This window comes from Colias croceus, chromosome 8 (genome assembly GCF_905220415.1).
Source record: "Colias croceus chromosome 8, ilColCroc2.1".
In the NCBI taxonomy this organism is placed as follows: domain Eukaryota; kingdom Metazoa; phylum Arthropoda; class Insecta; order Lepidoptera; family Pieridae; genus Colias; species Colias croceus.
Window position 1 is genome coordinate 8,400,329 of NC_059544.1, and position 27,919 is coordinate 8,428,247.

The 27,919-nt window shown below is 33.7% G+C and overlaps 1 protein-coding gene across 2 annotated transcripts in view; it reads right to left on the reverse strand.

Moving 5' to 3' along the window:
* Positions 1–330: 330 nt before the first annotated feature.
* Positions 331–27,919, reverse strand: part of LOC123694032 — a 54,363-nt gene continuing 26,774 nt past the window's right edge. The window contains exons 2-8 of one of the 2 annotated variants that reach the window (XM_045639325.1): positions 17,779–17,924; positions 4,353–4,564; positions 3,075–3,210; positions 2,572–2,705; positions 1,946–2,185; positions 1,324–1,495; positions 331–1,003 (exon numbers count right to left, since the gene is read on the reverse strand). In XM_045639325.1, coding sequence (XP_045495281.1) covers positions 858–1,003; positions 1,324–1,495; positions 1,946–2,185; positions 2,572–2,705; positions 3,075–3,210; positions 4,353–4,564; positions 17,779–17,833 — 1,095 coding nt within the window. In that variant the 5' untranslated portion in view covers positions 17,834–17,924 and the 3' untranslated portion in view covers positions 331–857. The remainder of the gene's footprint in view (positions 1,004–1,323; positions 1,496–1,945; positions 2,186–2,571; positions 2,706–3,074; positions 3,211–4,352; positions 4,565–17,778; positions 17,925–27,919) is intronic. The other variant, XM_045639326.1, reaches the window with a different exon arrangement.

Consider the following 27,919-nt stretch of genomic DNA (forward strand, 5'->3'; position numbering starts at 1 on the left):
CTACAAACGGAAAATCAGCTTGATAGTAGGTAGTCACTTGCAAAAATGGGCGATGTATCCTGAACTATATCAACTGTGACACAACCTTTACAATACACAAAAGAAAATTATGTTTAAAAGCATATTATTAAAATATAAAAATATCTATATAAATTACACTAAATTTTGCATTGGTCAATGTTTCAAAATAAAAATTATATAAGCATGCAAATGAAGAGGTGTTTTATGTATATAAAATACTGTGTTTTAATTTATAATAGCCAAATAAACTTAAAATAACACAAGTACCTAACTTATTAAATAAATAATAAACAACAAAATAATGCAGTCTTATGAGTTTTAATACAATAAATAGGAATGTTTCAGAAATCATGTGTAAATATTTCAACCAACTTCTGGCTTATTTATAATAATCATAAATAAATAATTTGTTGATGATCGGCGATTTTCTTGACCCTTTTATTTAACTTTTACAAGTTTATGCAACCAGTTTGTAAATAGGATAAATAGGTATTTGTTATATTAAGTACAATTTATACAAAAATATTAAGTTTTCGAAATATTATTTTCTTGGATTCAAAAGCAATACAAACAATTAAGGGAACCCTGTAAACGAAAAGCGTAATTGACCGGAAGGAAGCTCGGATATATCAAGATAAAAATTTCCTACAAACAATTATTATAACTTTCTCCATGGAATATATTATCTATACTTTAAAATTCTTGAACACAATTTCACTTTCAAATCACTATTAAAATAATCTAAATCGAAATTATAGACAACCCTATACCTTGAAAGTGAGACGAAAGTATAAGAACACTATCATTAGGATTAAGAACATCGAAGGAATAGTAAACTAGTTAAGGGGTATTCTAAGCTCATGGATCAGAAAACCGTAGCCGATAAGCCAAAGTGGGTTGAAATGTTGTAGCGTCGTAGACGTGCCGTTCGCAACACTCGTCTCTGTTCTGGGCTTTTTCAAACTGAGCTCGTTCACCGCAACTGCCAAAAAGTATTACACATTCAGTGCCTGCTTTCTCTACGTCAAACTTTTTTCTACTGTGTCTTCGCAAAATTTTGCGAACTAATAGTTTCATAAGCGGCTTGGTAAGTTTGAACGTGTTGACATTTTAATGATCTTTTGGAAATTGGAAATATAATTTTATGGCATATTTCGAACTATTCCCAAAAATTAGATGAACCTATTAGCAAAATGTCGACTAAATAAAAAAAAATATGATATATACGACTACTTTTTGCTAATAGGTTCATTAATGCTATCTATCTAATCACCATTTGAATACTATCTAAAATGCCTATACCTGTTACAGTTTGTTTCTTGATATCTGCGAACTTCTCCCCCGGGCCCACTTCATCAGGGATGGTGGCGGTGCAGGTGAGCTGCAAGCGTCCATGGGCTGGTGTTCGCAGTTCCGCTATAGAGACCCATAGGGATATGGGGGGCGGAGCTAGCTCGCGGGGCTTCTCGCTTATCTAAATATTAAGGCGTATTATATGTATAGTTTAGGTAGCGTTTAGCTACTATTATGTATTCTGTGGTTTAGGGTAGGTTTTCTTAAGCTATAAGAAATTGTTTTTGCGTTTACTCCACTTTTTTTTTGTTTGTTTCCACTAAGTACTCTGAAATATTCTGACCTTATCAATCTAAATTTATAATGTCAAGTTATAAATAAGAAAACTTATATCGAGTTTATTCTCGTGATGAGATATTAGATGGTATGTTATTTTATTCTATTTACAATTATTTTCATCGATGTATGTTAAAATGGTAAGCAACAAAATCAGTCTAGAAGTTTCAGTGAATGAATGAAAAAAACTTGTTATTTGTTGTTTTATTTTCCACCAGCACTTAAAACAATAATTACACGAAAATCTACATTAAAACACGCACAAAAGTATTTCTAATGTGTAAAATTTATTTACCATCCATTTTACCTTTGCAACTTCCTCGTGTCCATCTTTCAAAGTGCACTTGCTATGCTTCGTAAGATTGGCCGGGGAAGGCGTAGTGGACTCACTGACGAGTGCCCAGTATTTGGCCGTGTAGTTGAACTCTGGTGCTATGTAGCGGTGCTGATGCTTTCTGTGCCTGTAGCCACCACCCTTGGTGCGAGTGGAACTGGAGACGCGGTACGAGAAGTACTTTATCGCGTCTTCGGGTACCTGGGAAGTTTGTTAAGTTATTATGTGGTAATGTATGGTATTTTAGGCAGACTGAGATTTGACTGATGGCAAAACGACGGAGAAAAAACTATAACTAAGGAAAGACAGTCCTAATATATGTTTCTAGACGAGTATAGGTTTATAACTGTTTAAATTAATGTTACCTTGCAATCGAAATCTTTTTGTAACTTTTCTTTTCAATATTAATTTCAAGAATACATATAGCATTAAAATACAGACGTATTTCTGATAATTTATTACACCTAGTGTTTAGAGACGTAATAGTAAAATAACTATCTATGTTATTAAATAATAACTTAGATATCAAGGTAAGTATAGCTAACAAAACACCACATAAGCTTTAATATCATAGAGATGTATTTTACCTTTTCATTATCAATATACCAGATGAGTTTCGGCGCGGGGGCGGCAGGAGCACTAGTGCAATTGGCTCGGAGCAAGCCTCCGACAACCACGTCGGGCTTACCGAACGTTATAATGGGTGGGTGCTTTTGGGAATCTGTGAAAGTATAAATAGATAATACGAGATAGAGTTCAGCATTATGTCAATTTGTTGAATTTTGAAATAAAGACAAGTTAACGAATTCATAAAGCACTTAATTTTGTACTAAATAATTTCTTGAAAAATGGGTAAAGGAAAAACATAATATAGGTAGTAGATACACTTATTTTTTGAAAAAGAATTACTTCTTACTTAAAATTATATTCATGCGTATTAGACTATGATTTATAAATGTAAACAAGGTATGTTGATTTTCATATCCACGAATAATAATGCTAAAATTAGCCGCCTGTCTAACCAAACTTGTCAAAGACAGATCATTGAAATGCAAATGACGTTTTCCCTCAATTAATATGGATAACTTACACACAACGGTCAGCTGATGGGGCGGGGAGGCTGCTGTGAATATCGGAGTCTCTAAGGACACTTCACACCAGTACAGCCCCGATGCGGTCGGGTCTAAATTCTCTATAGTTATCGAGTTTTCCGTTACAAGCGACATCTGAAAGAGTATTCATGTCAACACAAAAAAAACCCTAAAAAGCTCGAACGAAGGTCGCAGTTTGAATGGCTCTGGAAGCAAATTTGTGTAGGTTACTTTTTAATGAATGCTTCTTGTCCAGTTTTTGTCAGACTATTTATTATGAAGCATCTCTCTCGGTCTTGAACGAAAATGTGAAAGCTTTTTAGTTTTAACTGTTGTGATTAATAAAAATACAAAAAGCTATTTGTATAAACACAATTAAAGTTAATTAGCTTGCTAAAGCTATTTGCTATTTTAACTTATATTGGATGAAACTTTACTATTAAAAACGTGAAAGTTTCTTCGAAAAGATGGATGGTAATTTAAAAACTCTTTTACTCGAAAACGACTGATCGTTGAAATGTAGATAACATAGATTATAAAATAATACGACTCGTGGCTTCAGTGCTGAAGCTTCTATAAAAATACTTTAGAATCTAAATATAGCTATTTATTTCATATTATAAACAATAAGAAAACAAAACAAAAAGTTAATAGCACTGTTTAAAATGATCACCCACGTTTCATTTGACTCGTTTATTAAGATCAACTCTTGAGACAGACGTGGGCTCCACTTGTAGCTTCAATTTAGTCAATAGCTCTCACAACTCACTTGATTAGAGGTGTTTATTCGTGTGTATCATTTGGCTTATATAAGCCACTTTTTAATGCTATATTGAGAATCAACGCATCTTAGAAGCAATGGAAGATATTTAATTTGCAATTATTATCATGTTAAATTAATTGTTTCATTATGGTAAGTGTGAATGATATCGATAATTTTTAGGGAGGAAAATGTAATCTCAGAAAATGTAATCTCAAATGTATAAAACAGAGAATATGAAAGCGTGGCGTACGCCATACAAAACTTATTAAGGAAAATCAATGTATAGTTAAAAAGGTAGAGTATAGAGCGACTCTACGAAAATATCTTATCAAAAACGTCATGTCAATTTCAAATGAGATTTTAATTTATTTTCCCATCGTACTTTTTATTATCAATCATTTCACTACGGTAATAGTTGATATAAGTATCATCAAATAAACTAAAACCCTTTATCCATTAAACCTGACTTAAACACTTCTTTATATCTAGATACTTATTTCAGAATCCTACTCACATTAACCTTTCCACCTTGGAACGTATAATTCGTATACGGCGGTACTCTCTCCCGTACATACTGCAGGATCTTCGCACCAGATCTCAGGAACTCCACTTTATACAGCAGTTGGGGTGGAACTTGATGAAGACAGCGCAGTGTGGCTGAGCTGCCCCGCGCAACCCAGCTTGGCGCAACCAGCTTCACGTCGATATCTGTTGCTTGACAGGTTCCTATGGCAATGGAGGTTAAGCATAGTAAAAAGAGAGAAGTAGGCTAACTCCCGGCGGTTAGGAGCGCAGGGTACCTAAACTCGAGAGGCGCAGGGTTGTCACTCGTCACATTGATATTTTAAATAATCGTATAAACAAACACCGACGGCTCACAGCAATTTACCAGTACCCGAGTGGGAACCGAGTATACAAACGGCGCGATGTACCTTTGTTCGAAGATAACATACTTCTCTCTTTTTACTATGCTCGTGTCAGGTTATAAAGAGAAGGGAATTTTGTTTGCGACGATTTAACTCAACACCAACTCGATAGACATATTTTTTTTGTTGTTTCATTTTACGCGAGTTGTTGTTATGTTGTTACTGTATATTTATGTTTAGGATTTTTAATGTATTTTACGCCCCATTTGGTGTTTATAACTTCTATTTGTTCCGACGTGTTGAATTACACAGCGAGCATGGTCACGGGAAGACACTCCTCATATTCGAGGTATTTAAATCATTATTTTAGTAATACAAAGCTACGTCTCTACCTTACCAAGTGAGAAATTACATTTTTTCTTATTTGATTCGAAACAGGGAAAAGTGGCTATTTATTAAAAATATATTTAGTGAATATCAGTGTGTGTGATGATGAGGTGGATACAATATCAGCAGTGATACGTATATAATTTTATTTGCTTATAAATCGAATTATTTTATATTTATTTTGCTTAGGCTTTTGATTATAAAAAAAATAATGAAGTGTTAATAATAAACACGTGGAAACTCATTATAGAAATCGCTATTTAATTTATTACGATATCATTACTTCCCGGCGGTATAATAAAATATTAGGATCTTTATTCCGTAAGAAAAGTAAAAGTAATTCGGAATGCGTAAGGCGAAGCCCGCTAGTTTTGATTCAAAAAGTTTTGTGGCTCATAATGAAGGTAGCTGGTATTTGAAACTAATTCAAGTTCTTAAGGCTTCGAAATCACGAGGATTAGGATGCACACTATAAAACTGCTTTTCCTCAAACGTTAAAATATTAATTAAAAACTCTGTAATTAAAATTAAACCTGTAGTATTTACAAGAGTATCTAATATGTTTATAGAGTTATGTGCATATTTCAAAGCCCCTTGCAAACAATAACTACAATTTTTAAAACCAAATTGCATAATTTTATGTACACTTTCAAAGCTTTAATTTGTACACCTTTGTACACCACATGAAAATGATTCTCATCGACTCAATGAAACTATCCACAATTTAGTTCTACATCGAAGTTAGTTCAATAAAACTAACCAAACAATGAACATTGAATTTGATATCAAAACAACTATTTACAAAACCATCATTGCATTTGCGAAGCTTTCAAAACTTTTAACTGGAGATAATATTTTATATTATTAGTAATAGCACAATAAATATTTTTAAAGAATTACCTTCCTAACAAGAACTTATTACCTGTATATTGTGGTAATGTAATAGTTATGGTTAGAATAATTCTTTTGTTCAATTTATATTACGAGTATAAAATACTGAATAACTTTGTCAGGAGAAAGAGCAACATTGCCTTTGTTTGTACCTTATAAAAAGTCTAGTCTACGTTATTACGTTATTACTAAGCCAGAATGATAATTTTACTCCTTTTATCTTTATATACTCCTCTTTATTTATTCATTACGCGTTCAAAGCTAAAACATTATTTTAATATACATATTTAAATAGATATAGAGTGTACTATATATGATAATTACAAAAATGGATAATTTAATATTAATTTTATTGGACTTTTAATGATGTTTTATAACGTGTATAGTATATTATTATAAACTAGGTCCTGTATAAATCGAGTTAAGTTTAGAGATAGAAAATAGTTTAGATAATTACGTAAGCTATCTACTTATTATCTGGGTACTACGCGAGTGAAGCTGCGAGCTCCAACGAGTTAACTAACGAATCCATATCAGTATTCAATAACACATGTAATAATTAAAAATGGATATACGCGGTTAAAAATAAATACAGAAACTGTACCGCAAAAAACAAATTGGAATGTTTTCATCAATAGTTTTCAATAGTGATCAATATTTACCGTTAAAGTAAACGGTTGCATTTCATTGGCTACAATTTTGCAACAGCTGGTACGTTCACTTATTTGGCTTTTATTAAAATTTTTGCTTGTAAAATATAGGTAGGTATGAATTTTGGGTTTACATTAGGTACGTATGGGAATGATTTCAATTTGATTTATGCAGAGCATATTAGTAGAGCTCTATCTAAAATCTTTAATCGTGTCAGTGTGATTATTTTGAAGAAAATAATTCTTAGTAAACTTCTTGAATGCATTGAATACAGCTTTAGTTTTGTTTGTTCTTATTGCAATTAAAAGCTTCTATAAATAGCTCATATAATCGAGGCGATTTCGAGTCCCGCCTCGTTATCGAATTTTTTTCTATTCTTTATAAATTTATAGCTCTTATAATTTTTAATTCTATTACGTTACCGAAAATATCATAAAACAGCACTTCTTAAAATGTGTAGGTATTTGTACATACTATTTCTCAGATTCTAACTAAATAACATATTCACGAACGCCGTGGAAAAAGTCCCTAAACACAAATTAAACCACATTTCACCAAACTATACGCCTGTAATGAGCAAGGGATTCATCATAACAGCATCCCGGGGATAAATTGAAAAAAGTCTCCCAGGTAAAATTGACTTGAAATTGGCTGTTTGTGGAACGAGGTCCTGTGTTTATCAATTTAATTTAAAACCCTTGGGGACGCATTCAATGTCTCCATTGTGTTCGGGATTTTTATTCCCAAGCCGTGGCGAAAGATGAAAGTTAGAGTCGTCGGTATTTGTAAACGAATCCCTTATATTAGTGAACAATACCTTGCGAATGGAAAACTTTTTTGTGTAAGTAGGTTCTGGATGGATTGAGAGAAAATGAAATATAAGGTAATGACAAAATATAAAGGTTATTTTTCATTACTTTATTATACCTTATAAAACGAATAAATTACATAATAAATTATATTTTTTTTACATTTTCATTAATATAATAAAATATAATTAATAATAAACACAGTAAGCTCTAGTAAGTACCTAAGCTCTAGCTCGTGATTTTCTAAAATCATAATAATAGCATAGTGAGATAAATCAATTATAAATATGATATCCACGATACTCCTTATTGCAATTAATATTAGGTATATTAAAGAGTAATTGCATTTTATTTGTGTGTAGTTTAGGCTTTTTAATATTGGTAAGTTACGTTACTATTACGTTAGGTACCCACGACATCCGACAAAACGGTTGGCTAGCGTCACGAATTGTTGAATATGTTATAAAAACTACTTACATGAAGCATGCATTTTAACATTGTCGTATTATTGTTGTATGCAGTTGTTTAAAATAAATTAAAACATTGATTTTGTGATAACGAATGCATCACTTACGACAACTTTAACAATAAAACATATTTGACACAAAACCTTGTAAGACGTACTTTAAGAATATACCAATAATAGAATTAAAGCTGTCTGTGAACTTGAAAGCAGCCATTGCAAAATAAGATTATTGCCAAGTGCCAATAATAGAAAAATAGCGTTGCCTTTGTCTGTGCAGCAATCCCTACATTGATAGGAAAATGCAGATTTAGTAAGTATAAAACGTTTATTATAACATTTCACTATCCATGCAAATTTCGTAATATTATCAACGTATATTATGACGTCACATCACATCATTTCACGTCCGGTAGGTGTCCGCTACGCTTCACGAGTCGACAATAGCGAACGGCCGGAAGACGTTACTATAAATACACAACTACGTCGTAGGATGTGACTATAAATACGAGCGGTTTTCAGATAAGCTTTATAAGGATTACTAAGGAAAAAGCGGAAAAATGCTTTTAAAAATAACAATAGAATTCAGGTAAGCGAATGATTGGCGTTTTGTTTTGGTTACGATAGATGTGTAATTATTTCTTTGATTAGATGTTTGGGTTGATAATAAAAATTACAGACTTAATATCCACTGACTAGGGAACACTTTTGAAGGGGACTGTACAAATAAACAAAGTTAATCCTTTATTTTAATTGCATGGGACGCTTGCAGTAAAGTCTTTTTTTTTATGACAAGCTCGAACAACAACGCATTTAAATACAGACACAAACAATATTATGTGATATACAATTTATACTTGATGCGATTAAGTTCTTTCAATTTTCTTATTTCGCCTAGCAAAAAGTTGTTTTTTTTTTCAAGAGATGTGAGGTATGATGTGATTATTTCAAGAGATCTACACGTTCTGCGGTAAAAATAAAATTATTTACAGGTAAATTAAACTATAAAATTTCAAATAACTACATCTATAATCCTACACACGGGTTCTTGTCACAGCAAGCCACGGTGTACCAGTGAGCGTGTGAAATTGCTGCCTCGAATAGTTTCACAGAACTGCGCATACCTAGTTGGATTAATAATTTAACACGAAATTAGTTTTAAACTTTTAATACTTGGTATAAATTGAGGAAAATACGTTTTAATTCATGGAAATAAACTTTAATCATTAATTAAATTAAAAATGACATTTCACAATTTTATGTATGAACCTATAAATACATGCACAAATAAATTAAAATTATATTTTTATTAACATAAAGGAAAAATAATTTAACTTATTAAATTCGGGTTTATGTACTTTTTACTAAATATGTAGAAAAAATATAAAAATAAAATTTACTCATTCATTCTCATCATCATTTCTCTTGAGAGCAGGCAGAGTAACGTGAGTCAGCTAGTTAACAATAAATAAAAGACCCGAATCGAGTCAATTTTAGTATCTTCTGTCGGTAGTGGCTTATCACAAGTCCCTGTCAGTCATAAAACAGTAATATCTAATAAAATCTGTTGTTCTTCCAAAGATTGATATCTTTAATATTCATTAAATAGCTTTCTCAGTCTCTGATTTATATTTCTTCAACGTAATATTTGTTTACTTGTATTTTAGATGGTTAGTTGTCAACTTGAAGACTGCTGTAGGTAATTTTCTTCATATACTCCCATAATGTATTTATTTCTTTTTGTATTGTTTCTTTTGTGCTATCCTTATTCTTCTCACATTTCCTTTCCTACCAGGTTGCCTGGCAGAGATTGCTGTGTAGCAATAAGGCCGCCTATTGTGCAAAATTTTTGTACCTCATTAATTTGTTCCACATTTCCTATATTGTTTTGTACAATGAAGTGTTATAAATAAATAAAAATAAATAAATGTAGTAATTGTAACCAACGTATGTTACTCTTATTATGATCAATAACTCTACATATTATTATGTCATATTTTTATACATTTTACATCTGATTGCAAATTTTTAACAGAAAAATGTGATTTGTGAAAATAATTTTTAGGTAAACTGCTAAAAAAATGTATAAAAGTTTCGAATATGATAAAGGGCATGGTTGTTTTAATTTTTTTATTTTACAATCAGGTTTTTTGTAAAAAAATCATGAACTGAGGTCGATTTTTGGACTTTAAACCAAAACGCTAAGTCAATATAACATCAATTATTGTAGTGTTTTCACAGTGTGTTTATCAAATTGAAACACAGGGAATGGTTGTTTTAAATTTTCATTCCATATCCAAATATCTTTTTAATAATTTTTATACCTACTTTTACTACGGTAAATTCCGCGGTCGTCTCCCGATCCCGCCTTGTAAATCGTCGTCAAGGTCGCTAGCCCCTATTAAAGCCTTAACGTTCAGCATGTTTGATATTTTGGAATGGTATCCGTCTTATGCATGGAATATAAGGGCTAAAAAAAAAACATCCGTCTTACGCTTTTTCGATCAGGTCACGTGTCCTGACGCGAGTTTAAGATTTTATACCCAACGCCGCTAAAGAAGTTTTCACTTCAAAAAAACGAAACATTCAATCGTAAGCCACCTTTACCTTAAAGTAAGTATTAGGTAAGTATTAATGTAAGTATTAACTGTATTTTATTATCTCTAGTAGTACCGTGAGTAGTAGTTTAAAGTATCTATAATTAAAAAGGTAGGCTTATAGTAGATGTTATTTCTAATGAGTATTGTAACGATTGCATCAGCACTACAAATGCAAGGGAATCAGAGCAGACCGCAATTTCAGAGGTCACCGAGGAATGTGCGACGTGTAATTATTTTGGAAATGCTCTGATGTTTGTTTTCATTGTCGCTGACTGAGTTGACGCGGATTTAAAATTAAAAACAAGCTTGCATTTATAGCTTATTGTTGTGTGCTTTTTTATCGTCGATGGTTTGTGATTGTAAATAACTTCAAAAGAGATTATTAATGTGTTTTACACTGGAATTTTTAAAACGCAAAACAATGGTAATTTCTGTTCAAATTATCTCTGTAATCTGTATAATGTAATGCATCTCCTTATTCATAATTCCTTGCGTCACAAGTAGAAAAACTAGTAATGTTCAAAGAAGAAAAATGTTAAATATTTAACAAATACCTTTAGCTCCGCCAGTGAAGTTGTCATACACATAAAAGTAACCATTGCTGTAATATAGTAACAATAGTCAGTCTCTGCGCCAAAGTTCAGCAAGATCAAATAGTTACAGACATCGATTCTCACAAACTTTCGCTTTTCTTTAGTAGGTTACATAGAAATTACTTAGTTCTTACAGTCTAGTAGGCTATATAGTAAGTTGTAGTTATCTCTATCCGTCCGGCTATCCTTACCCAAGTCGCAAAACTTGGTTTCATATATTTGACAGGTTTAGGTTTATACATTTTTACAGATCTTGTCCAACTTCATCTTCCCCATGAGATTCGGGCAAGATTTTTACTTTTCCTGAAAATAATGGGGATGACGACGAAGACAGATACGATTAATGAAAGATTTATTAAATTCGATTTTTCCTTATACGCGTCCAATTTTCAAAATTCCATCAAAATGATCCATTTCTATGGTCCTCTAAATGTCTTGCGTTTTCTGTTGCTAAAAGAATCTAGTCAGATATATATCATTCTAAATCAAAGTCTAGATTTGTATGAAGCATAGCAACAAAATACTACCTATAGGCTACTTTTTATTTGGGCAGGTACACTGCAAACGAACGTAGCAGCAGTTGGAACCAGCCTTCCATGTAATATTCGTGTTATTGTTTCGCAAACGTTTCAATATTCACCATTTGTATGTAAATATTTAGCTATGAAAACATCAATTTATTAGTTGACATCTTACCTTCCCTCGGGATATCGGAAGTCATATAACTATTCTATCGAAGCTTGCTCGACAAACTTTAAGACTGAAAAATGACTAAACTAAATTATTGCCAGCAGCAATCTCTAGGGAAATTGTATAAAAAGCAATTCCGCGACTCAATAACATTATTTCCCATGAATATCAATTTCTTTTGCCTCACTTACTTCTGACCTGAATATTCTTTCCATTTGTGAGAAAGCAATTTTGTGTCGCCTTCTTAATAAGTAATATAATTTATTGTAATGCACCTTTGTAACAGATGGATACGAATTAGTCCCACTGCAGCTATATCGAAATTAATTATGTATTCGCTTCAAAAACTAACAGCTTTCCGGGAAACTGCCTTCATTGAATTGCATTCCATCAAAACACGTCATAGTTAATTACGTACTTTTGATGAATGTGTATTTGAGTGTATTTTTATGAATTAGTTTAAATAATATTTGATAAGAGAATATATAGATAGCTACAGAAAACGTTTGTATTGATTTTTTTTAATAAAATGGTACTTTGTTTGAAAATACCGAAAAGAAACGAAGTCGAACTGAAAAAAAACAAATGAAAAATATATTTTATAAACAAGGCCACTAGAAAAATAATTGCCTAGGTTCCAAACGTATTCTATATATATTGTATATCACACGTTGTATTATTACACAGGGTATGTAATTTGAATAATTGTATAACTCTTAAAAGTATTATAATGATTCTCAATATCTTGTGTCTCTATCTATCATACTCTATCATGTAATATATTCTAATAGTGTAAAGACGTTTCATTTTCCCCTGTATATTTTATCGTCTAACGACAATACAACTTTTCATTACTTTCCACTGACCATATATGAAATATTTGTGTTGATAGCGAACATACCGACGGCAGCACTGCTTGTAATGGAAATGCCGGGAACACTAAACATTTTTATTAAACTTTCATGTAGTTCATATTGACTATGTACTAGGAACTGTTAGAAAATGTTTGGAAATATTTAAGAGTTTTGAAGCATAATTTTAATTTAAAATACGGTTATTTGGTAGCCTCCAAAATGTACGGCCAAAAATTAAACATACCTACTGAAATTCAAAATTTACCTACTCATTGTTCCATACAGAATATCGAGATGACAGTAACATATTATCATTATAAAAACAGAAACTTGAAGACATGTCTCATCTACCAAACTTGTTTATTAGGGTGATGGATTATTTAACCCACATGTGTCCCTGGCAGAGGGAACGAAGAAAATTATTAGGTAACAATGTCTAATATATCTAGCGCTCATTTACAATTTATGTTATTTCAAATATTTAAAATGATCGCTCATTTCATGTAAGAAGGCTTTATAATTAATAAAATTCTCATGTTTTTAAACTAAATGATCATTAAATAAGTAAGTTCTATCAACTTCAATACGTATAATATTTTCAAAGTTTTTTATAGGTACCTAAGTCTAGTAAGATCACCTTTACACGGAATAAACAGTTGCATGTTTAACAATTTCTTACATTACACAAACTCCAATATATCAAAACACAAAAACTACAACGGCATACACAACAATCGGTACTAAATTGAAGCGTGGCACATTTTTTCGTACCGCTCGATTAGTTTTCACGATATGGTTTCCGGCACACTGGAGCTTATGCAAGTGACGTCTAAAGATCTATCCACTTTTACTGGCGTCGATTGCTGATATCTATTTCGGGATTCAATTACCTGCTTAATAGATTTTCTATTGAATTGGAGTCAATAAGCTTTAGAAATACATGGTTTGGATTTAAAAATGGTCAGTAAATGTTATTTTGGGAAATATTTAACGAGTTTTTCTTCTGTTTTGGACTATTCATGATAGGAATATTTATAGCCTTTAATAGGTATGTCTTATTAATAATGGCGCTAACGAGGCTGTAATGTGGCAGAATACGATTTTAAAAATATCTATTAAATAAAGCATATCTTAAACACAAACGTAACTTAATATACTTTATAAACTTAAAGAAACGTGTTTACATTTGTGTGTTGTGGTAACTGATGATTTATGTCTTTTGTTATAAAGAAAGATAATAATTTCCTATTCGTAGGGCTTTTATATATTTTCTACTGAGTGATTTAGCTTCCCAAATACACCTGCGTCCGAGGCTTAACTATCTGATCGAGGAACGGGTTTTACGGTCACAGCCATGGGAAGTATAAGCTTAATAATTTAAGTATTTGTATTAGGTATAACATTTAAAATACAATTAAAGACACATCTGTCTTTTTACTTTATTTAAGAGCAGGTATTTCACCATTGACACAGTAACAATTACAATTATCTATACTTATATTATAAAGCTGAAGAGTTTGTTTGTTTGAACGCACTAATCTCGGGAACTACTGGTCCGATTTGAAAAATTCTTTCGGTGTTAGATAGCCCATTTATTGAGGAAGGTTATAGGCTATATTATTTCATCACGCTACGGGCAACAGGAGTGGAGCCACGGGGGTGAAACCGCGCGGAGCAGCTAGTATTAAATACACATCTATTACTTATTTTTTTTTTGTTATTCAGGTATTCTACCATTGCCACGATAGCATTTAAAATAATGACTCGTCGAGCGATAGAGGCGCGGTACCTTCACCACTTTGAGTTTGAAGTCTTCCGATTTGAACGTCCGTTTCATTTCCATTGTAATTAATGAACCTTGTTTCTCAATATCACTTAAGGGGAAGATTTTCTGTTATTTTATTAAATTTAATAGTATGTTTGTTCTCTTAAATTTATATAATAGGTACACAGTAGCATAATAATTAATATACCTAGTAGAAACTAAAGAACGAAAATTTACAATTTATATGATAATAAATAGTACTTAGAAATAAATAATAATCTTAAATATTAACGTGGATTGTATATCAAAAGGGAGCTTTCAGTGATCCAGACAAGTCTCAATGGCCATTAAGGGGTTTCCATAAATATGTAATATGCATAAAACTATCGTAAGAAAGTTCTCAATTTCGTATTCAAATCTCAGAAACATACTTTCTCCTTGGGGACATACTTAAAATGATCAGCCCACACATATTATAATGGATGGATCTTGGCATTATAATATTTAATTGAGGGCGTTTCAAGAGAATTGAAGATATTTTATGTAAATATCACAAATCTAGTATCTTATATACTCTATCTATATATTTTATATTGCAACGAAAAGAGAATATCTTCTTCAGTACTAGGCTTCAGGAAAGGCTTTATAATTTTTTAAAATTGCCGAGCACACGTGTCAGAAGTGAAACTTCTTTGACAAGATACAAAATACCAAAATCGTCGCCTTGCTCCATGACGTGACGGTATTGCCATGACGCGACCTTGAAATATTACCTCAACGCAAATAAATAAGTTTCACTTCAATAAAATATATTATCAAAACACCCCTTGGATAGGTATTTCTGTAACTACGTACATGAATAATTAAGGAAATAGTTATTTTATACATAAATTATCTAGAAAACTTCCCGAGCCTGCGATCCCATCGAATATACAAATCCAATTTAAAATTTGTATCCCAACTAACTTTTCAATCCCAACAGTACGTGAATAGAACAAATGCTAACTTCTTCTTTGACGTTTTAAGAAGAAAAATCTCATTAGCAATACAACACGATTTCAACTGCGAAGTACTCGTATCGAAGAAAGAAAGGAAATAGACGCATTTAATTTTAATAAATTATGATTAATTCATAACATAATAATTGAGTATATTCAGAAAATAGCGCAACGCTTAATAAAGTCTTATAAATTTTATTTCATCCCATAAAAAACAAAGTTAACCATCCACCTGTATTTCCTGTTTGTATCTCTTGAAATACAAACAGGAAATACATACAACACGCGCTTTATTTATCTTTATGTCAACCGACATGCCTATAATAGTCGCATTTATTGGTTCCGTTTAATATTTTGTACGATCGAAAGTTAATCTTGTGTCACAGAAAATAAATAAATGAACTATTTTTTTGTTAATTTGAACTCTCGTTCAATGCAAGTAGTGATAAATAAAACATCAGCCCCCTAGCCAAGTGGCTTTCTGTTAGCGTAGCGTTCAATAGAATAGACTACGAATGTATGAGATTGACGTAAGCTGTAGATAAATTATCTACTTGGCTAGGGGGTCAGTTCTGTTAGAATTCGCAAAATATTGGCGTGCAATATTCAACAGCAATATAATATAAGTCTAACACCGACTCTTAGCTATTAATATACATACTATACATACTAATATCATAAATGTGAAAGTAACTCTGTCTGTCTGTCTTTCTGTTACTCAATCACGCCTAAACTACTGAACCAATTTTCGTGAAATTTGGTATGAAGATATATATTTTGATGCCCTAGAAAAGACATAGGCTACTTTTTATCCCGGGAAAATGCCGCAATCCCGAAAATCCCACGGGAATGGTAACTATGCGGGTTTTTCTTTGATTGCGCGGGCGAAGCCGCGGGCGGAAGCCTAGACGTATTATATAGATTATATTATACTGCTAGTGGCGTTACTCAAATTAAAAGCAATAATCATGAATTGAACTGAAATTATCATATTATTATAATTGCTTCACGTTGTCATTTCAATAATTTAATACAACGTTTTAAATATCTCTCACGAAAAATATAACAAATAACAACTATAATTTTAAATAAACGAAACACTTTTGCGGTCAGATTCGTGCTATTCGGCTCAATGAAATCCATTCGAATTAAACACACACGAAGTATTTACCAAACAATGTCGAATGGAATGAATAAAATTTTACACATTTGGAAACGTATCGCCAATATGCATAATTAAATTCCATTATTTACTAGCATTTCCCCGCGGCCTTGCTGCAATTCTCATAAATATTTATTCGACAATTTGCGTGGTCTAATTCAGGCTAGCATTTGAAGAGATCCGTATGTATGTACCTACTTCAATATACATCGAGTGTAGGATTTACCTCTCGTCTCCTATTTTCTGGTTTAAAATATCCCCGGTCCTTTTTATGTCCAGCTTCATTCGGTATTTTTTGAGATTACTTGTGAAATCGTAGACATAATAGGTACCATGATTACATACAATTAATTCCTTTTTATGAATTACTAAGATTTTTATGAAAGGTAATGTTCTAAATCAAAGTTTTTTCCAAGAACAATAATCCAATTATTTAAGTTTTATTGACAAAACTAAGTGAACAACAATTTTCATAAAAATTTTCAAAAAACATTTATTCAAACTAAGACATTGATTTTATTCAAATTGGCTAGCCTCAGATATCAATTAGGTATCACAATATTAAGTTTCCTTTGATACAAATTACCATCAATAAATTATTGATGTAAAACGAAGATTTAATCCGTCGTCTATTAAAATTAATAAACACCCAGCGCTGATACATTTCTTCGAAATGAACCATTCACAAAACATAACAAAACATTTTCCCGCTTTTATCAATGAAAACCAAAAATAGGCTTCTTTGTGTTAATGTTTGAAATGCGCGTGGGCTAAATGCCCGTGAGTTATGTACTTGAAGCTGGAAAAATACAGAAAAAGATGTTAAACACAATTTCTTCCCACATGCGACGTAGGTATTAAAGATTTTATCTACACGCTTTTGAAATTGGAAAATAGAAATATTTTATACTCTGTATATATAATATAAACGTGCAATGTTAAATCGATGTGAACGATAATAATTGCCCTGTGGCTTTGAATAATTCTCATTGATTGTGATTATAAAGGGTAATGTAATATTGATATTAATTATTTTGGGCTAGCACACATAGTTCCGTATACTTGTGGTAGCTACTTTGTCTTTTTAATTTTCCTTTATTGTTAAAATTTGTTATAATCATAACAATAAATTTGTCGTACACTGTGTTAAATATAAAAGGAATAAATACGGAATCCAATTAATGTTTCTAATAAAATACCTAATTGCTTACCCTTTTCAAAAATAAACAGTAGAAGTAGTAGAGACCAAAAGCGGAAAGGCGGCATTGCCCCTTCGGTATCTTCCTGCAGTTCTCACATGACATTCAAAAGTTGAGACTGGTCATTGTTTGCCTTTGATCACCACATCTCAATAGATCTGTAACAAGATGGTATGGTATGATTATTATCTGTGGCTTGAATGTACTTACTCTTACAGATTTAATTTTTTTTTTTTTTCTTTGAACGCGCTAATCTCGGGAACTACTGGTCCAATTTGAAAAATTCTTTTGGTATTAGATAGCCCATTTATCGAGGAAGGCTAGGCTATAAATCATCACGCTAAGACTAACAGGAGCAGAGCCACGCGGATGAAACCGAGGAGCGCAGCTAGTTACTAATACACATTAGCTATTAATAGTTTAAAATTTAAACTAATTAATTTTCATTTAATGATTAGTAAAATAGGTATCTATATTAAAATTAAGGGACTAAAATACATGTACAGGTTTTAAGCATAAACTCTAATCTTGATTAATCCCCTAGAATTAATTAGGTATTTTGGATTCAATTGCTTCTAGAGTTAAATCTTGTAATATACACAAAACTTAAACACAAAATACTTATAATTAAAATAATTATCAAGTACCTAACCTAAATGATTAAATAAATTTTCATGTAAAATCTATGACTTAACTTGAAAGCATGAAAAAAATAATTGCCAAGCAATAAATAAAGAGCGTAATTTGTACTAAAGTAGTTTATAAATAATCAAATCATATCTCTATAATTTCAATAACAATAATATTATAACAACTAGCACTAATTAGCTAGAACCACCGTTCGTTTGAGGTATGTCCAGTCTATATCGTAGCCAGTCGTCGTATGTAGCTTCTAAACGCAACCTTTATTAAAAACACAACCTAATTTCCGTTAAGTGGAAGTGAAATAATATTATTTAATTGTTGGTTCAGTAACGTGCTTATTACACGAACTACTGGTTCGTATTTTTATAATAACTACATACTTCTTTTTTTGCGCAGGCTTTCACATAGAAAATTGCATCGTGCCTACTCTACACCACATAATAATATAATACCTAGTAACGACGCAAAGTTAAAAAATGTTGTGTGGTTTTATGAAACCACGGTAAAAGTGAAACTTTTTTCTCACTATAGACATTTAACCCTTAGCTGGTATCGGGGGTCAAAAATCACCCCAGTGCAACGAAATTTTGGTCATAACTCTTTAGTGTTATAACTTATACTCTTGTTCATCTAGTTAATCTCATAATATCTCGGGCGTGAGACGGACGACATACAAGTGTTACTTTTCTGTTACAAGGAGCCGAGGTACGTACACTGCTGGGGTCAAAAATCACCCCCGATACTACCCCGATTTGTGTAAGTTTGTCTGAATTTATTCTAAAATTATTTTCTTTATTTTTTGAGTTTTTTGACTGACGATCAAATAGCTGAATTATTAGATGACGAAAAAGAAGAAAATGAACCGGAAACCTCAAGTGATGATGAAAAAATAAGTGATTGTTAGGAAGCAGAGATAGCTACTTGTTTTGAAGAGAGTGTATTAGAAGCTGACTCCTCAACTTCAAGTACTGATAGTAGCAGCGAAGGAGATGATGATGAAGAAGAAGCAGCTAGTCATACCTCTGGCGAACAGCGATCATATGTTCTAAATGTTAGAAATTTTACTAAGAATTTTGTTACTGGACATATAAGTTGTCATTTTTTTTGTTTTCTATGTTTTTTGATAAAAGTTTATTTTTTTATTATTTAGACTATATAAGAAAACTAAAGTTAGAATATTTTTTATGTAAATTTTTAGTTTTTGTAGAATTTATGGATCTCAAAGTGAACATCACTAAAATTAAACCAAAAATAAGATATAATTTGATTTGAAAAATTAGTATGGTTAATTACTTTATAGAGCACTATATTGTCGTTAAATGCTTACTTTAAAAGTTACTTAATTAATAAAAGAGTATTAAAAAGTAAAAAACCTGTTTTTATATCAATTTTTTTTTAATTTTCTCATGGGGTCTTTTTTTACCCCTGATACCAGTTATATTGGCCAAGTATAGCGATACCAGCTAAGGGTTAACTAAAAATTATCGTATTTGTACGATAATTATCGTACATATCGTGCGTCACGCGACATGCGCTACACAGACCAAAAAGTTTGAGACGATGTAATAAAAGTTTCACTTTAAATATTTGAAAAGGAAAATGAAAATGAAATAAAAATTTCCACAGGATAATACTATGTTTCTATACAACTGAATTTAATTATGTATTCCTATTGACACCCACAACACCTGAGGACTAAGCATGAGATTTTTCACCTACTCTCATGCGAAAGAGAATTTCATTTTAAAACATTTTAATACAGCGCCTCGGGCGGTAACGTGAGAAAATAATATCAATATGAATAAAATTTTGTATTTCGCGTCGTCAAAACTCAAATTGTATGCAAAATTCACTTGTAGTTCGTTTTGTATATTGTACGGTGACAATATTGTGCTATGATAAAATAGAGATGTATGAACTAGAATAAAAAGATATTTGTAGGGATACATTGGAGTAAAAACATGTGTTTGTATTCCCGTATAGGATTGAGTAATGATTAAGTATGACTATTCTATAGGGAAACTTCACCAACTATTTCAATCACCATTGCGTTCCCTATCTGTTTCATTGATCAGTTCTTCGCGGACAAGTACGAATACGGTTATACACTATATGATTCCTCTAAATCATGTTGTATACTGCCTGCCCTACCTTCGTTTATTAATGAATATATTACGCTCTTGCATACCCCGACTTATTTCACTATCGAATATATGACTGTATCCAATCATTCCGCTTCGTTTTACTATCACTATTTTCCATATAATTTAAGCAGGATAAACGATATTCAAAATGCGATACGTTAAAACTTTCTTATCCCATCCATCCCGTGTAATGTGATAGCTGTTCGAGCCCAACGATGTGACGTTTTATTCAATGAACCGTCGATATATTATCTTCCACTTGGCCGTATCTTTTGGGACGTATTGTAACAGATTTTCATTTCCTAACGTAACAAACGTAGCGGATTTTGACCGTGGACAAACGTGTTATTGGAATTTAGTGTCAGAAACGGGATGGTTGATTTATAGCGTTGAATTGTTCGAACAGCTAGACTAGCGCAAGACGGTTGGTGTATTTATAATATTGTGACTGTTTTTAACCGACTTCAAAAAAAGGAGGAGGTTATCAATTCGGCCGGTATGTTTTTTTATGTATGTACACCAATTACTCCGAGGTTACTGAACCGATTTACGTGATTCTTTTTTTGTTCGATGCGGGATGGTGTCGAATTGGTCCCATAAAAATTTTATTCGGATAGGCCCAATAGTTTTTATTTTATGGGCATTTTTGCAAGTGCAATTTGAAGACGGTTGTTTTTAACGCAGTTATCACTTGTGTCCTTATTTTGTCAGTTGACGGTGTACCCAGATATAATTGTTTGTTAAATTTCGCCGGAAGTAACTATTACGTCTGTATATATTCAAAGTTTTGAGAATACTTTCGATTTTCGATTTCTTTAAAACGTTTCATTTATGTCAATTATTGTTTACAATATTCTAAATATATCTTCTAGGGTTGTAAATATTTAAAAAGCTTCTGATACCATATCATTTATGTAATGTATAGGCAAACGAAGGTTGGTTCTATTTATTATCTTATTTTACAAGGAAGTTTTCGAATTAAATATTCTCCTCTATCTTGTTTGTACATTAAAATAGACGAACTAAAATAAAATCTTCAAGAACATTGCGAAATAACCACTTTTACAACAATTAAAAAAGAAGTTTATCCTTTGCGATGAGTGTTATAAAACTTTATACTTGTTAAAGTGAAACTTTTATTACATCGCCTCAAACTTTTTGGTCTGTGTAGCGCATGTCGCGTGTATCGCGGCAACCGAGTAGGTATTACCTACTCGGCACGCGACATGCGCTACACAAAGCAGTGTTCCGAACCGTTCGAACAATTTCATTTTACCGGGGTTTCATAAAACCACACCCTTGGATATGTCGCCATGACCTCACCTTCACCGAGTAGGCCGAGTAGGTAGACCATACCTATTACCGAGTAGACCAAGTAGACTGCACCTTCGAGTAGACCAAACCTATTACCGAGTAGACGAAGTAGACCGCTCCTTCGAGTAAACCAAACCTATTACCGAGTAGACCAATTAGACCGCACCTTCGAGTAGACCATACCTATTACCGAGTAGACCAAGTAGACCGCACCTTCGAGTAGACCAAACCTATTACCGAGTAGACCAAGTAGACCAATCCTATTATCGAATAGACCAAGTAGACCACATCAATTTCCGAGTAGACCAAGTAGACTGCACCTTCACAGAGAAGACCAAGTAGACCGCACCTTCACCGAGTAGACCAAGTAGACCGTACCTTCACCGAGTAGACCAAGTAGACCACACCAATTTCCGAGTAGACTACATCAATTTCCGAGTAGACCAAGTAGACCGCACCTTCGAGTAGACCAAACCTATTACCGAGTAGACCAAGTAGACCGCACTTTCACCGATTAGTCCAAGTAGACCAATCCTATTATCGAATAGACCAAGTAGACCACATCAATTTCCGAGTAGACCAAGTAGACCGCACCTTCACCGAGTAGACCAAGTATACCACACCAATAGACCACATCAATTTCCGAGTAGACCAAGTAGACCGCACCTTCACCGAGTAGACCAAGTATACCACACCAAATTCCGAGTAGACCAAGTATACCACACCAAATTCCGAGTAGAACAAGTAGACCGCACCTTCACAGAGAAGACCAAGTAGACCACACCAATTTCCGAGTAGTCTACATCAATTTCCGAGTAGACCAAGTAGACCGCACCTTCGAGTAGACCAAACCTATTACCGAGTAGACCAAGTAGACCGCACCTTCACCGATTAGTCCAAGTAGACCATACCTATTACCGAGTCGACCAAGTAGACCACACCTTCGAGTAGACTAATCCTATTACCGAGTAGACCAAGTAGACCAATCCTATTATCGAATAGACCAAGTAGACCACATCAATTTCCGAGTAGACCAAGTAGACTGCACCTTCACAGAGAAGACCAAGTAGACCGCACCTTCACCGAGTAGACCAAGTAGACCGTACCTTCACCGAGTAGACCAAGTAGACCACACCAATTTCCGAGTAGACTACATCAATTTCCGAGTAGACCAAGTAGACCGCACCTTCGAGTAGACCAAACCTATTACCGAGTAGACCAAGTAGACCGCACTTTCACCGATTAGTCCAAGTAGACCAATCCTATTATCGAATAGACCAAGTAGACCACATCAATTTCCGAGTAGACCAAGTAGACCGCACCTTCACCGAGTAGACCAAGTATACCACACCAATAGACCACATCAATTTCCGAGTAGACCAAGTAGACCGCACCTTCACCGAGTAGACCAAGTATACCACACCAAATTCCGAGTAGACCAAGTATACCACACCAAATTCCGAGTAGAACAAGTAGACCGCACCTTCACAGAGAAGACCAAGTAGACCACACCAATTTCCGAGTAGTCTACATCAATTTCCGAGTAGACCAAGTAGACCGCACATTCGAGTAGACCAAAATGAATACAGATAATACAGAGTTGAATAAAAATATTAGTTAGAGGACGTCTAATTTTATTATTTCCCATTATCATTCCAATTTTCCAAGTATAAAATTAAGATTGATAAAGCGATTTTTATACCCTTAATGGAATATTATTCGAAAAATTTTTTTTAGTTAAATGTCTATAGTGTGAAAAAAAGTTTCACTTTTACCGTGGTTTCATAAAACCACACAACATTTTTCTTTATTTAGTCCAAACTTAATTTTAAGTTTAATCCATGAATGTTTTATGAAAAACATAGTTTCAAGTGAAAAATGTAGAGTAGCATTACGGTCTACATTACAACTTGATTTAGTACAAAAACTAAAAGCGGTATAAATATATTTATTTTTTGAGTATTTTTTAATGTTTTTATGTTAAAAGTACGTGAGTTTTTTAAAAAGCGTGTAACTCTCTTTCTTAATTTCCTTGGCATACAATTGTTGGATACATACAAATGGATAATATTATACTATTATTAGATTTTACATCTTTCTGAAATGAATTCATATATATAGTTTCCTATGGATTATTTAACTTTAAGTAGGTACATACTTATGACCACTAAAATTAGGCAGTACCTTACTCGAAGCATGCCATATTACACGCGTATTTTTACACGATAGATATTAGATACAAAATTCAACACTGATAAATGTATTCTGACATATATATTATAATCCCGCTATATTAAAAAGCTTCTTTCAAAGAAGATAAAAGTAAACTGAAACTAAAAAAGTACAATAGAAAAATACGTCTGGTATCTACTAAACAAATGTGTATTCAGAGAAAAACACACGGAAGTCTCGAGGGAAGCTGTTTGCTTACGGAGTATATTGTTATAAAAACATACATCTATCTATTATCGTCCTGTCATCTGATATCCTGTAGGCGTATACCTTCAACTATCTTACAAAAGAACCTGTATAACTATTCATTCTCACATAATTACCTCTCAAACTAATAAATTATTTCCACAATTGTACGCGAAAAACGTAGGATACAGATTATTTTCAAACAACCGACATCGCATTGAGAACGAAGATAACTACTAAATTCAATGTTATTCTGAAAAAACTTTATAGAAAATACACATTTTTCCGTCTTCGTAACGTTCAGTAACACAAAATATTTGTGTTGTTATTAATATTTATTATATTTGCAAAAACAATGTAAAAATTTCAAACACGTTTATTAAATAATTTCTTCGAACGCTTCATAAATATAAAGCAAAATCTCTTCCTGTAATTTTAATTATAACACAATTACGTTTCGTGCTAAAATAAATTTTAATGTAATAACCTGAAAGTCCTAAATGGTTTAATCTGTTTAAAATTAAAAATAACTTCATTCTACACTATTTCAGTGGAGCGAGTTCGTAGAAGCTTGTGGTCATGCTCATTTAAAGCTTATTATATCCTCGTAGTAGCTTTAAACGTAGTTTAAACTGGTGTAAAAGGTCTGCGAGTACGTTTAAAAGGTTGACTATGTTTATTTTAATCAAAATTCTGTGCATTTTTCGTAAAACATCAGACCGGAGGGACGTACTTTGGCTCGTATGTTCCTGACATAAACACACCATTCAAGAATACATTACTTTTAACATTTATAAGGTTTTTTACCTGGAAAAACGATAGATCGAATCGAATAGATCTCGCACCTTTTCTACGATTAAGGTGTGTATGTTTTTTATCGGTGTGTTTATTTTTCGTAAACTTATATTGACACCTACATTCTACACAGCCTTACCATTAACAAATATTATTAAATATATTTTTTTGTGATTTGTTATATAAAAGCTACATGAATGCTGGTATCAAAATAACGTATGCATACGAGAAACTTTATTGATTGCATCATACCTCTCATATTCTTTTAGACAATGAATACACCTAATTATCTATCCCTGTTATATAAACATGATGAAACAAACAAGAGAGAACAAAACCCACGCATTATCATTTGAATGTTTCGTGACTACACTATTCATTAATAACACAATTCTAGAGGACAACAATATTCGGAAAATGGGTCCACATTCAATAATTGATGGAGGTTCTTAGGCTATTTCTATTGAATTCCCAAAAATATCGATACTTACGATTTTGTTGACAGTTTTATTAAAGTGAAACTTTTATTACATCGCCTCAAACTTTTTGGTCTGTGTAGCGCATGTCGCGTGTATCGCGGCAACCGAGTAGGTATTACCTACTCGGCACGCGACATGCGCTACACAAAGCAGTGTTCCGAACCGTTCGAACAATTTCATTTTACCGGGGTTTCATAAAACCACACCCTTGGATATGTCGCCATGACCTCACCTTCACCGAGTAGGCCGAGTAGGTAGACCATACCTATTACCGAGTAGACCAAGTAGACTGCACCTTCGAGTAGACCAAACCTATTACCGAGTAGACGAAGTAGACCGCTCCTTCGAGTAAACCAAACCTATTACCGAGTAGACCAATTAGACCGCACCTTCGAGTAGACCATACCTATTACCGAGTAGACCAAGTAGACCGCACCTTCGAGTAGACCAAACCTATTACCGAGTAGACCAAGTAGACCGCACCTTCACCGATTAGTCCAAGTAGACCATACCTATTACCGAGTCGACCAAGTAGACCACACCTTCGAGTAGACTAATCCTATTACCGAGTAGACCAAGTAGACCAATCCTATTATCGAATAGACCAAGTAGACCACATCAATTTCCGAGTAGACCAAGTAGACTGCACCTTCACAGAGAAGACCAAGTAGACCGCACCTTCACCGAGTAGACCAAGTAGACCGTACCTTCACCGAGTAGACCAAGTAGACCACACCAATTTCCGAGTAGACTACATCAATTTCCGAGTAGACCAAGTAGACCGCACCTTCGAGTAGACCAAACCTATTACCGAGTAGACCAAGTAGACCGCACTTTCACCGATTAGTCCAAGTAGACCAATCCTATTATCGAATAGATCAAGTAGACCACATCAATTTCCGAGTAGACCAAGTAGACCGCACCTTCACCGAGTAGACCAAGTATACCACACCAATAGACCACATCAATTTCCGAGTAGACCAAGTAGACCGCACCTTCACCGAGTAGACCAAGTATACCACACCAAATTCCGAGTAGACCAAGTATACCACACCAAATTCCGAGTAGAACAAGTAGACCGCACCTTCACAGAGAAGACCAAGTAGACCGCACTTTCACCGAGTAGACCAAGTAGACCGTGCCTTCACCGAGTAGACCAAGTAGACCACACCAATTTCCGAGTAGACTACATCAATTTCCGAGTAGACCGCACATTCGAGTAGACCAAACCTATTACCGAGTAGACCAAGTAGACCGTACATTCGAGGAGACCAAACCTATGACCGAGTAGACCAATTAGACCGCTCCTTTGAGTAGACCATACCTAGATTACCAAGTAGACCAAGTAGACCACACCTTCGAGTAGACCAAACCTATTACCGAGTAGACCAAGTAGACCGCACCGATTAGTCCAAGTAGACCAATCCTATTATCGAATAGACCAAGTAGACCACATCAATTTCCGAGTAGACCAAGTAGACCGCACCTTCGAGTAGACCAAACCTATTACCGAGTAGACCAAGTAGACCGCACCGATTAGTCCAAGTAGACCAATCCTATTATCGAATAGACCAAGTAGACCACATCAATTTCCGAGTAGACCAAGTAGACCGCACCTTCACCGAGTAGACCAAGTATACCACACCAAATTCCGAGTAGACCAAGTATACCACACCAAATTCCGAGTAGAACAAGTAGATCGCACTTTCATAGAGAAGACCAAGTAGACCGCACCTTCACCGAGTAGACCAAGTAGACCGTACCTTCACCGAGTAGACCAAGTAGACCACACCAATTTCCGAGTAGACTACATCAATTTCCGAGTAGAACAAGTTGACCGCACTTTCACAGAGAAGACCAAGTAGACCGCACCCTCACCGAATAAACCAAGTAGACCATACCTTCACCGAGTAGACCAAGTAGACCACACCAATTTCCGAGTAGACTACATCAATTTCCGAGTAGACCAAGTAGACCGCACATTCGAGTAGACCAAACCTATTACCGAGTAGACCAAGTAGACCGTACATTCGAGTAGACCATACCTATTGGCTATTACCGAGTAGACCAAGTAGACCGCACCTAGATTACCAAGTAGACCAAGTAGACCGCACCTTCGAGTAGACCAAACCTATTACCGAGTAGACCAATTAGACCGCTCCTTCGAGTAGACCATACCTATTACCAAATAGACCAAGTAGACCGCACCTTCGAGTAGACCAAACCTATTACCGAGTAGACCAAGTAGACAGCACCTTCGAGTAGACCAAACCTATTACCGAGTAGACCAAGTAGACCGCACATTCGAGTAGACCAAACCTTTTACCGAGTAGACCAATTAGACCGCTCCTTCGAGTA